The sequence below is a fragment of the Papaver somniferum genome, chromosome 3, assembly GCF_003573695.1.
Source record: "Papaver somniferum cultivar HN1 chromosome 3, ASM357369v1, whole genome shotgun sequence".
Lineage (NCBI taxonomy): Eukaryota > Viridiplantae > Streptophyta > Magnoliopsida > Ranunculales > Papaveraceae > Papaver > Papaver somniferum.
Genome location: NC_039360.1, coordinates 60096334 through 60109260, shown reverse-complemented (window position 1 = coordinate 60109260; position 12927 = coordinate 60096334). Strand labels below are relative to the sequence as shown.

General features: G+C 36.1%; 1 protein-coding gene across 1 annotated transcript; it reads left to right on the top strand.

Annotated features, from left to right (window-relative positions):
- The first annotated feature begins 4600 nt into the window (after positions 1-4600).
- LOC113356276 (eukaryotic peptide chain release factor GTP-binding subunit ERF3A-like) lies at positions 4601-12113 on the top strand. The gene is made up of 19 exons (XM_026599369.1): positions 4601-4725; positions 4909-4962; positions 5071-5148; positions 5458-5514; positions 5607-5708; positions 6303-6414; positions 7176-7221; positions 7596-7667; positions 8002-8064; positions 8144-8298; positions 8396-8460; positions 9142-9292; positions 9965-10070; positions 10166-10301; positions 10856-10920; positions 11027-11191; positions 11348-11420; positions 11510-11572; positions 11689-12113. Exons 1-18 carry the CDS (start codon positions 4722-4724, stop codon positions 11545-11547), a joined length of 1542 nt encoding a protein of 513 aa, XP_026455154.1. The 5' UTR covers positions 4601-4721; the 3' UTR covers positions 11548-11572; positions 11689-12113.
- The last annotated feature ends 814 nt before the right edge of the window (positions 12114-12927 follow it).

The window sequence follows — 12927 nt, the reverse complement described above, 5'->3', positions numbered from 1 at the left end:
TAGGTTTTTCACCTCTTGTCTATTCTAAGGTTTTCTCTTCTTATATAAAACCATTCAAGAGTTGTTGATCATAAACCCTAGATAGATTTCAGTTTCCGATCGTATACCAACACTTGTTAGTCGAAATCGGAAGCTAGAAAGAAAACTTTGATTAAGGTATCCCATAAAAATCCTTAAGAAATTTTAAACAAGATAACTCTAGATTTATTCTAGTGGTTCTTGTTGTAGAATAATTAGGTTTCTCTTCCTTCTCTTGAAGAGTATAATAATCCCTATCTACAAGTTTGTTTTGATACTACTTTTACCTAGTAATTGGCTTTATCAAAATAAACACAAGATTTCCAAAATCTTGATTCATATCTAAAGGGAAATCAAACCGGTGTTTTGTGTAAACAAAAGATCGAATCGTATCAATCGTGTTGTTGTATTTTCTAAAGAGAGCTTTGTGTTCAGCTAAAACATTTGCGGAAATAATTCCTAAAGAGAATCTGTATTCTGCTAGGAGTTCTACAAGTGTTTGAATGCAACTGAAAAAGGTATTACATCTAGTCCGAAAAGGTAGTAGGAAATTGGTGTAACAGCTTGTAATCAGTGTGTGTTTATTCTGGACTAGGTCCCGGGGTTTTTCTGCATTTGCAGTTTCCTCGTTAACAAAATTCTGGTGTCTGTGTTATTTCTTTTTCGCATTGTATTTTATTTATATAATTAAAATAATACAGGTTGTACATTAATCAATCATAATTGTTAAATCCGACCTTGTTTGTTGGATAAGACTTGATTGATCTTGAACAATTGATTTTATTATTTTCACATTGTTAGACTAGTCTGGACTAGCCCTGTTTCAAGTGGACACCGTGTTGAAATATTCCTTTAGTGATTGTATCTTAAAGAGGTTTATACACGACGGATATTGAATAGGTTGTGATTAACACAAAAGATTTTGGTTCAAGAACTTCACACTAAAATCAGGTTTACGGACTTGCTTCTGTTTAACTATTGATTGTGTTGAGTAAGATATAAATCTCTTTAATATTATTTCTCAATTGAGTTTTTACTCTTGGGATTATATTGAAGTTTGTTCCATACAGATTGCCAAACGAAATATTTGGTGTGGTTGTTAGACCCCCGATTTTTCCAATGTTTGGCGAACGATTGGTTGGTAGATCTTTATATTTCAGTATAACTTATTATTTTATTTATTGGCTTTTATTTGTTTTCTTGTTTTATCGATTTTTCAGTAAAATCTGCATTGTCTTTAAATCATTTTGGTGATTACTTGAAAGTTAGTTATTATTTCTACTGGGCACCCCTTCCAGGGATGATGTGCTCACTCAATTCCCACTTTCAGTTTCAGAGGCAGATCAAGATGTGCGTGTGGCGATGAAAGCTTTCGAGGAGTTGGTTATGTTAGTTTGTTAGCTTCCGCTATGTTTGCTTTGTGTTTATATTATATTTGTAAATCAACTCACTATTGAATACGTAACATTTGAGAGGAGTTCTTGAACTTCAGAGAGGGTTTAGATTCAGGTTAATCTTTGTTTGAACTTCTTTCTTAATCCTTAAATAGATGTTTCAGATCGTTACTGCCTCATTTTATAGTTAATCTCTTGGATTAGTCAACTGCTAGCTTAGGGGGCGCTACAACCTATTCAGTTTAAGAAGGTTAATCACCATAAACCCCCATAATGGATGGCTAGTACCAAGCGACGACCAGGATAATTAACCAGTCTACTTTAGTTCTCAGATATCAACAACCGTCAGATTTGGTATATTACAGATCCACCTCCACGCTAAATTTCTCACATGTAAAAAAATAAAATACAATCCCTTCACAATCTCCAACGATTCTCTCCTCTCTGTCACTAACCAAACCCTAAATTTTGAGAAGAGAATTTTCGAATAACGATGAGTAAGAAAATATCATTATCGCATGTTTTTCCTTTTCAATTCCTCGTTTTCAATTGATTCTTACGTTTGTTTGACAATTGTTTTTGTTACTTTCAGATTTAGTGTTTTTACTTGATATGTTCTTTTTTCTCACTATTAGGACTGATCGATTATGTATGTTTTGTACGCCCGTGGAATATGCGTGGGGTGAGATTGTGAATTTTGACAAGTTGTAAATCAGATTGTAAAGTGTAAATATTTTAAAAAGCTTCTTTTGATATAGAATTATTTTTCTTACTCTATCAGTTAATTACTTGGAACTGGCAGAAACCGAAACCGAGTCGGTCGGCTCATAACCGAACCGATTTACTAATAATTTGGTTATTTTAGTCAGACTTGGAAACTTTACGGATACATAAATACTAATAGCATGTTCAGATACTTTTTAAGAATTTTCATTTTAATTTCTAAAAGTAAACAAAAATAATTAGAATCTTATTTGGGAACACGATTTTAGAATAACTTGCAGAAACAAAAACATTGATCATTTGTGAAACAAAATATTTTTGCTTCTGACTTATGGGATTGACAACTGCTCTTGGAGAAGCAGAAACACTTTTTCTCTTGGTATCCGGATACCCTCTAAGCATGGCTTGCCTGATCCATCTTGGTTTTTAGACTAGGCGATTTGTAGGGCTGAACATAATTTGGTTTCGGTATGGTTTTTGGTAAAAAAATAATAAATCGAAACCTAAGTACCATGTTTTTCAGTTTTGAAAACTGATGCAACCATTCAGCATATTCGGTTTTGTTCGGTTCGATTCCGTCTTTGTCCGGTAACTGTCCGGTTTTGGCTAACCACACATCATTTTTTTCTATCTTCAAAAACTGTAAGTTATGGATGTTGAACCATGAAATCAAACTGAAAATCAATATGTACAACAAAATATTGAAGAACAGAGCTATCAACTATGTGTTTTTTGTTAGAGCTATGAGTTGCTGGATTTATTCAGAGAATCAAAAATATGCAAATCAATATGTTTATGAAAATCGCTAGGTACAACATTGCTTCAAAAACAACGATTGATGCAACAATAACAATCCGGTACAAAATTACTTCAAATCTATACAACTCTGGTACAAAATTGCTTCAAATCCATACAACTCCGGTACAAAATTGCTTCAAATCTTACCATCATACAAATTGGAAAGATATATAGAATTACATACTTATTAATTATTATTAGGTAAAAAATTACTTCAAAATCAACATCTGCAATCAGGTATCCAATTACACAGAGAACTTAAACCTTCCCCTACCCGAAAAAAAGTTTAACTTGAAAGCTTTCCTACCAGCATCATCTACCACACCACCATCCACTACCCACTAAATCCACCATTTATACCAATTACCTTCACTCATTGCTGCCACGAAATTCACGATACTTTATTTTATTTTCAAATTGAAATCGAAGGGTGTCGAATTATACTTACTTGGTGGCAGCATCATCACATTTCCTAACTTGAATTTCTTCAAGTTTTTCGAAAATGTTATCAAGTATGAACAAAACAACTCCTAAAAATTCCACGACTAATTAAGCTTCCGATAATGAAATATAGGAAATCATAAATGAAACCCTAAATTCTTATTAAGGTTTTGTGTTGGTTATGGTTGTGTATAGAGGCGGAGAAGATTCAGATAGTTCTCACTTTTCAGATGGGGAGAAGAAGAAAACACGACGAGGTGAAAAATTAGTTTTGCTAAATTATATGGAAAAAAATATGAAGATATAAAAATAATAAACCTAAAATAGATAGCTTGCAAATATAAGAATCGGAACCAATGTGTGTCGGCCTCCTAGAACTAACAACCGTGATTGTACCATTAGGATCTAGTTCGGTTCCATCCGGTTTAAAAATAACCGGTTCCGGTTTCGGTTCAGGTTTAAGTTTGGTTTTGTGTTGCCAATCACCAAGTGGTCTGGTGGTCGGCATGCTCCCTCCCACTACGGAGGTAGGGGTTCGAACCCTGTAATTGCTGAATTCCACTCCAATTTAAGGAGTTTGGATGTAGTCTAGGGACCACTAGTCTAAGGCATTCAAAAAAAAAGTTTGGTTTTGTGCAGCCCCAGCAGTCCGCCCTATCTTGTCAGGACTAATGTAGTTAATCTCGGCCGAGATGGCCGAGATATCGCCGATAATATCGGTTTCGGTGTTTCACCGAGATGCCGATTGCCGGTATTGACCGATATTTTGCTTATATTGGCCGATATTTCATCGGTATTCACCGAATATCGTGCCTCGGTACTCGACCGATATTCACCGAAATCCGATATTGACTACATTGGTCAGGACCTGTTTTACCCTAGTCAAATTTCTAGGTCGGTTACTGATCCTTTCACCGAGTCTGCGAGGGTTAATCACGATAACCAGAAGTGATCCACATCCCGCGGGCTCAATCCTGCGGGTTATACCACAAGGAAGAAATGGGATGGATCCCTTATGACCCGTCGAATTTACAGGGGTGGATTTAGTGTGGGTCCCACCCCTTGGTTGTTGCGGTACAACCCTCGCACGATAACTCCCTAAAATTCTAAAATGAATCTGTCTAGAACCAAGCGACGGCCAGGATAATTAGCCAGTCAACTTTGCTCTAAAATATTTACAGCCGTAGGATTTTGGTAAATTACAGCTCCACCTCCACGCTACAATCCTCGCAAACAAAAATAAATAAAATAAATTCCTTCACAAGCTCCAGCGCTTCTCTCTCTTGGTCTCTCCTCTCTGTCACTAACCAAACCCTAGATTGCGAGAGGAGAATTTCTGAATAAAAGATGAGTAAGAAGATATCACTATCGCATGTTTTCCCTTTTCAATTCCTGGTTTTCAATTGATTCTTATGTTTGTTTTACAATTCTCCCTGTTACTTTCAGATGTAGGGTTTCTGATTTAGTGTTTCGACTTGATATTTTCTCACTATTGAGATTGACCGATTATATTATGTTTTTTGATGATTACTAGATATCGAAGACGAAATCCAAAAAAGCATCCAGTCCTTGGAGTTGGACTCCGCAGGTGGGAAACTCTACCACCTGATTAAATTGTTTTTGTTTTTTCTACTTTAGAATCGGAATTATTTTCTAAGTGATTTCATGTCTTTTTTTTTGGTTCATTGTTTATCAGATGATAACAATGGAGAAATCGCTGCTCCTGAAGAAGTGAAATCTGAAGAAGTTGAGACACATGATAAAATGGAGGAAGGTTAGTTCTATGGCTTAGTACTCTATATGTGTTTCTGACTATGTTTTTAGGGTTTCAATTTTATGAATCTGTGTCTCTATTAGCTGAGTGCTACCAATGCCTTGGCTAGGAAACAAATATCGAGTTCATGTAGACTATAGTACTTTGAATCCTTAACCAAGAATTTTGTAAGGAATTCTCAGTATCATACTGAATATCATACTGAATAGATTGCAGTCATATTAGTATAAAGTTGTGCTTTTCTTAATTGATAAGAACTAAGAAGTTATTTAATTAATGCAAAGTTATCCTATGTTTTCTTTCTGGTAGATGATGTCAAGGAAGAGGTCCACTCAAGTGATCAACATTTGCACTCAGAGCCTACTGGTAATCATAATGTTTTTGCTTGCTCTGAAGTTGTCGTACCAATATTTTGAACTGTCAGTCTAACTTCTATGTTATGTATTATTTCATTTCAGTTAAAGACGAGGAAATGCCTAGTCCAGATAAAGCTAAAGAGGTAGAAGAGAAAGAAGAACAGACAAAACGGCACTTGAATGTCGTTTTTATTGGTCATGTTGGTAAGTTCGCCTAATCGTCGCGTTCCATTAGTTATTTTGCTGCAGTGCAATGGTATGAACAGTGGTAGTATAGAAATGCTGAATGCGATAATTATGATCCGCCATCATATAGTAATTCAGATATTAGACAAAAAACGCTTAAAAATCTATCAATTTCATATGCTTGTTTGAAAGCTTGTTATTATCTCTATAACTGTTTGAGGACGGAGTCTCGCCAGGGTGAGATGTAAATCTACTTTGGTTGAGGCTGAAGCATGCACGCTGCATCGAAGCTAGCGTAATCACATATGGGTTTGGTAGTTTGCAAATACAATAACTCACCATAAGGTTTTCATGATCTGTTGCTTTTGGTAATTTGTTATTTGGTTTGGTTTTTATCTTTTTGGCCTTTCTGGTATGCTTTTTAAGTTGAGGAATATATGCTTCATTTCTTCCATTCTTGTAAATGTATTTTGTTGCTTAACCTTGAGGATCACTGTGCTGATGCTTATTTCCTGCTGAATATTGCTGTTTGGTATTAGATATAGTAGGAGAAGATTAGTCAATTGGGTATTATCTCATTCATCCTCTCATCTATGCTTTATCCGAGTGCAGATGCCGGTAAGTCCACAGCTGGTGGGCAAATTCTTTTTCTCAGTGGTCAGGTGGATGATCGAACAATACAGAAATATGAGAAGGAAGCCAAGGATAAGAGTCGTGAAAGCTGGTTAGACAATCTTCTGTTTTTTACGATGTCCATTACCGTATATTTATAAATTTGCATCTGCTGTCCCTTTTTATCTCTAGATTGCAAGTAAACTTGCTTGTTGGAACATTAATTTAGTCGATTTCTTGTGCAAAATTATCTTAAAGTCATGCCTCAATTATTGTGATATGAATCATCTAACGGAAGTCTGCCTCAGGTAGTCTAAGCTATATCTGTAGTTGCTGTCTCAGTTCTCTGCTTTCTGGTTAGACGTATTGCTTGGGGCCTATCCTATCATGGACCTTGGAGCATCAACCTTTCTGATTAGAGGTGTTGGATTATCATGGACCTTAGAACATCAACCTTACTGATTATTGATGGATTCCAATACAGAATAAGTTCTTAGTTAAACATGGTTGGAGTGTGGTTTAAGTTGCATGTCGCTGACACAATTTTTATCTTTTTTGTTAATGGGAATGGCATGTTCTGTTTAATTTCATTTTCTTTTACAATGATCTATATGAGTGGTGGATCTCATTTCAGTTAGTTATATATATATATATATATATATATATATATATATGATCCAAAGATGGAGATGATTGGCAGACAAACATTTGATTTTGTGTGCTTATTTAATAAAATATTGAAGTTCCGATATATGACCATACTTCTTTGGTTGCACACTTAAAACATCTCTTATTTGGGAACCTTTTTTTCTTTCTATTTGGATAAATTATGGGATTGAACCTAATTATTTTTTCCGTTCCTCTGTGTACTAGGTACATGGCATATATAATGGACACAAATGAGGAAGAGCGTGTAAAGGTTAGTTTCTTACAGTATTTAAACTTTGTGCATGCCTTGTATATGCTTTTTCAAGTTGAAGCATGCCAAAGGCGTTTGCATTGATCTCATACTTAAAGCTGCGACATTGCATCCTCTTTATTGCAACTAGGAACATAAGATGTAAGAAAAGATAGAACTTCACGAAATGAATCATTGTACAGAAGTTTTGAGCCTTAATAGCGAGATGTGTCTATCACAGCCCATCAAAATTAACTTCTTTTTCCTTGAAGAGCGTGTGGTCGTCTTATTTCCCATTTGAAAGAGTTGAGACACATGTTGATACCGATGTTTCGAATGATGCGACTAGACGCGGTTATATTATAATACATGTTATTCCATAATGTGTTCTGCAGGGAAAGACAGTGGAGGTTGGTAGAGCACATTTCGAGACGGAAAACACGAGGTTCACAATCCTGGATGCCCCGGTATATTTTTTCCCCTCTCTGGATGCTCTTTTCTTTTCATTTATCTTAGTTCGGACTGAGGTTATCAGTAGGTTCGTCTTATTAATGGTTCAAATGTCGCCCAAAGAACTCAATTAGTTCACGTATTTATAATAAGTGGAGAGCCTCTCATAGGAAATAGAATGTGACATTGGAAAGTAGATCTGTGTTTCTATGGTATCAAAATTACAAGCAAGGATGGTTGTAATTTATTACCCACATCTTTGAATCTGAACTTGGCCTGATGTCTCTGCGATGAAACCGAATGGTTCCTTTCTCACTTCTGCTCTAATTTTGCCTCTTGTGGTTTCTTCAGGGTCACAAAAGCTATGTCCCGAATATGATCAGTGGAGCCTCTCAAGCGGATATAGGGGTGTTGGTAAGTTTTGGCTGGTAATCGGTAGTTCTTAAATTTTTGTTTTTGGGATTATTGAAGATTAATGATTGTTAATATTCAGGTAATTTCTGCTCGGAAAGGAGAGTTTGAAACTGGATATGAAAGAGGTGGACAAACCCGAGAGCACGTCTTACTTGCCAAAACCTTGGGTGTTTCCAAGTTGCTCGTTGTAGTAAACAAAATGGACGATCCAACTGTGCAGTGGTCCAAAGAGAGGTGCTTCCCATGTGCTTTATCTTTGTATTTTTTCACCTATTTTTTTTGTTTTTTCTTTTAGCTTCCAGATTTTTCCTAATGAACAATCATTTCTTAGGTACACTGAAATAGAATCGAAGATGATACCTTTCCTTAAATCTTCGGGTTACAATGTGAAGAAAGGTAAAGGTCCATTTGCTTAGTTCCTTGGTGCTTTTAGATGTTGGATATTGTGTACAATACTTCATTACTTGTGTTCTGGATTACCTCCACTCAGATACTAGATTTTTATCGTGGCTCCAGCTTTATTGGGTTGCATTTCTAGATTCTCATTTATAGCCAGTCTAATTTGACAGAACGTACCTGTTAGGAGTGATAACCATATATGTGTATCTTTATGTGCTTAATTATCATATATGGTCAGTGTAAATTCGTTGCACACACATAGGTACTTCATGTCTATTTTATGCACTGGTGTTGTCCCAGTCCTACAGATAGTGTTGGGTCTTTGCGAGCAAGTTCCACTGCAATTGGGTATTTAAATTTATGCCCGAGCAATTTTTTTACGTTTAGATTGTTTTATAAAACCTTGTGCTACCGTGAAATTTAAATACTGTAACTTAGTTACCCTGATTCCCTTAAGATTGGAAATGCTGTAACAAGAACATTTAATGTATGATTTTTGAACATTTAATGCATGAATTTCGCTTTTTACGGCAATTTGCAAGAAATCCCTTGGTATCTCTTGAAGGGAAATATGCTGCAAACGTTCTGATATTAGAGTGTACAATCTCCTGCTGTATCCTGTGCTTCTAACTTTTTTGGGTGAATATTTAACGAGTGTACTTTGTTCGCAACATGTAGATGTTCAATTTCTTCCTATTTCTGCTCTGCTTGGTTCAAACATGCAAACACGTTTGGATAAGAGTATTTGTCCTTGGTGGGATGGACCATGCCTTTTTGAGGTTATGGATGTTATTGAAGTTCCTCCGAGAGATCCTAAAGGTCCAGTCAGGTAAGATATTTATAGTTTCTTTTTTCCGTAAACTTTTGTTAGTCTACGCATATGTGAGTTTACATCGTGTTTGTCGTCTCTATTGTGTATTCTGTTTTGTGGTGTGAGTTATGCGCAATAAATTTACTTATGTCCAGTCCTTGTTGGTAATTGTTTTGGCTAGTCACGAAGTACTCAAGCCCTCATTGAATTGAAGTCAGTAATGGATTTATAAGTGCTTATTGATTGATTTTCTACTCCCAGGGTTGTGTTACCGGTTTTACTTTCTTAAAGCTCATTAAATTCCTCCCACTGGCATAAATTTGTAATACTACTTTCTAAGAAAGCAGAAACGAAGAAAACTTTGTTAAGACCACTGTAATCACTGTTTTTTTAATATAGTGTTAGGACTAGGATTTAATGCCTGGCTGTTGTACTTCCTTTACTTCTTGTCAAGTAACTAGAATCTCGTTCTCATCCCTGTGACAGTAATAAGTGACTAATTTTGCAGCGCACTGCACAGTACGGTTCCTTTTTTTTCCCTTTTTTCTTGTCAAGTAATTTGAATCTCATTCTCATCTCTGTATGAAAGTAACAGTATCTAATTTTGCACAGCACGGTTCCTTTTTCCGGTGTTAAATTGCGTTATTATCTTTTCATTTGTTTTATCTCTCATTATTTTGCTTCTATCAGGATGCCAATTATTGACAAGTTTAAGGACATGGGAACTGTTGTTATGGGCAAAATTGAATCTGGCAGTATCAGGGAGGGAGATAATTTAGTGGTTCTTCCCAATAAGGTAATCTATTATTTATCTTAAAAAATGCATTTTTTTCTGGTTTATTTCCCCCCTCTGAGAGGATAAGATTTAGTGTAAATTGAATTTTTTTGCAGGCTCATGTTAAAGTGCTTGCTGTATATTGTGATGAAAACAAAGTAAGACGTGCTGCTCCTGGTGAAAATGTACGTGTCAAATTATCCGGGATTGAAGAGGAAGACATATTGGAGGGTTTTGTGTTATGTAGTACTGGTAAGCTCCATTCCAGAATGATGCATTTTGCTATTTTGGCCAGCTTGTATGTTGAATTCCATAAATGGTGTTCAGAACTGACATTAAGAAAGCTTAAATTCTCTGGTATCATGGGATCATCCATGTTAGGGAAAGTGGACACCTTCCTTACATTTATAGCTTCAACCTTCAAGCCTTGCATTTTAAATGTGGTCCCTTAGTGCTTTGTGAACACTTTTATGTATAGGTGATACTCTGTTAATGAATGATATTGGGAAAGAGAACATATCATTAATCTAGCTGGCTCTCGAAGTGTACAATGGTTTATCATTTTTGACTGATCTGAGCTAAAAGTTCCTTTTCCAATATCAGCAGCAATTATATTAAGTCAATCGTGCTATACGTTCGTGTATTCTTACGCTGATAAACTACTTTGTTTTACTTGCTGTGGTAGATGCTTTTCTGATCTCTTTTTCCTTGCTGTATATTTTGCTGTCCGATCCCTGTTCCTGGTTCTCATTGTTATTTTCCACTTTCCTCATGCACACTAAGCGGTATTACATTCTTCCTTGCAGCAAATCCAATAACTGCAGTTACCGAGTTCAATGCCCAACTGCAAATCCTGGAATTGCTCGATAACGTATGTATAATGCCTTGAGGGTTTCTTCAACTTGGCTTTTCTGCTGGTTCTTTCTTCTATTTACATGCTTACTGTGACTCAATTGTCTTCTATTTTTTTCCCCCAGGCTATTTTCACTGCAGGTTACAAGGCAGTTTTACATGTTCATTCTGCCGTTGAGGAGTGTGAAATTGTTGAGCTGCTGGCACAAATCGACCCTAAGACTAAGAAACCCATGAAAAAGAAGATTCTTTTTGTAAAGAATGGTGCTGTGGTTCTATGCCGGATTCAGGTGAACTCTTGAGGAGCTTTAACCTTCATTCACTAGATGTTTTCATTTGCCAAGTCTATATCTGTTACTTCGCTTATAATCAACCCTTAACAGATTTTATATTCCTGATAGTGTTTTGTTTTTTTTTGCTGATTTGGTTTGTTTTGTATTTTCTAGGTTAGTAACTTGATATGTGTAGAGAAGTTCTCAGATTTTCCGCAGCTTGGGCGTTTTACCCTGCGTACTGAAGGTAATATGCTATTGTCAATTATTAAATAATGTCTTTCAACTTCTTATGTTGGTGTAATACTAATAGATCGTTGTGGTATTTGTTTGCAGGAAAAACAGTGGCAGTGGGGAAAATTATTAGCATGTAGATTTCCATATCAGCTTTCTCTGATTGTAAGTAGCATAGCATTCATTTTTCACATATAAGAAGAATATAAGTTTACTTGTTTACAAGGTTAAGTCTCTTTCACTCTTTTGTTTATGTTTATGTTTTGTTGTGGCCTACTCAGACTTCTGCGGGATTGAGGATTGCACATTAATCAAGGCTTAGATGTTGCATATGGCAAGCACTGATCAAATACAGCATGCTCCTCTCAAGGCACATATGTTTTCCTCCTTTTGAAATTTATGAACTCTGTAAAACCTTCGAGATGGTTACTGAGATATGCTTATTAGGGGTGTTTGTAGTAGCTCATCCTTCTGTTGGTTGTGGGATGAATTTACTCTGGTTGGTACAGATCCCTGTAGCAAAAGTTGGTTAGAAGTTGGAATATTATTCCAAAGAGGCAGTTTGTAATACCCTATATAAACTTGAATTTTGGTTCGTGATTTATAGACATCTGATCAGAGCACTTATTAAAAAAGCAAACAGTACTCTACTAGAGTTGCGTTGGGTTTCTATCAGTTGGTCTTAAATGCACGTTTTGTTTGGATATGCTGGGTTTAACATTGTGGCTTTTTTTTTTTTTTTTTTTTTTTTTTTTTTTTTTTTTTTTTTTATTTTATTTTTTTTATATCTGATATGAAGAAAGCTAGCTCCAATATTACCAACTGACATAGTTGGAAGAACACCGATCTGGAAGTGCAGACGTTCATAACATTGTAAACTAAATCCCTCGGGTCTTCGTCCTCTATTTCTCTACCTGTTATATAGTTGCGGTTCCAAAGAGAGATTTCATTTATAGTGGTATATGATCCAAGACTTCTATTGTCCCCTGCACTTCTTCACAGTATTAATAAGCATCTCCGAGGTACCTTCCTCGTAATTAACTTCTGGCTTTGGGAAAACTAATTGCTTGGCCATCATTAACTAGAACACGTATGTAAATGTGTACAGGTAAAACAATGTGGTCCATCGTACTTCTCAAACTGAAAGGACGGGTACGAATACGATACATAACCACAGTCCTCCCTTCCATGAAAGTCAACTTCTTAACCTTACTCCTCTAGCGGCTTCCATTTGGCACTCGTTGGTTAAAAGACTCGCAATTGTGCTGCAACCTGCTATAAAGTCGATATAAAATACTGTTTGACGAAGCTCCTTATTTTATTAGTCAATTCTACCGAACCCATTTCTCACTCCCGAAACTAATACACCATCCTGATTCCCGTGGCTATCAGTTTTTGGTTGGTCTTTACATCGTCCAAGAGGAAGTATCTAGTAGGCGGCACTCGTGTATACCCTCAGCAGCCAAAATTTGGTGTAAATAGTTGGGGTTAGCAAGGGTTATATCGTCTTTCCCAACCGG

Excerpts from the sequence above, each read along its gene's own strand:
- LOC113356276 (XM_026599369.1), top strand. Across the intron at positions 10,302-10,855 it reads TTTTGTGTTATGTAGTACTG|CAAATCCAATAACTGCAGTT; the intron begins GTAAGCTCCATT and ends TCTTCCTTGCAG. Across the intron at positions 10,921-11,026 it reads TCCTGGAATTGCTCGATAAC|GCTATTTTCACTGCAGGTTA; the intron begins GTATGTATAATG and ends TTTTTCCCCCAG.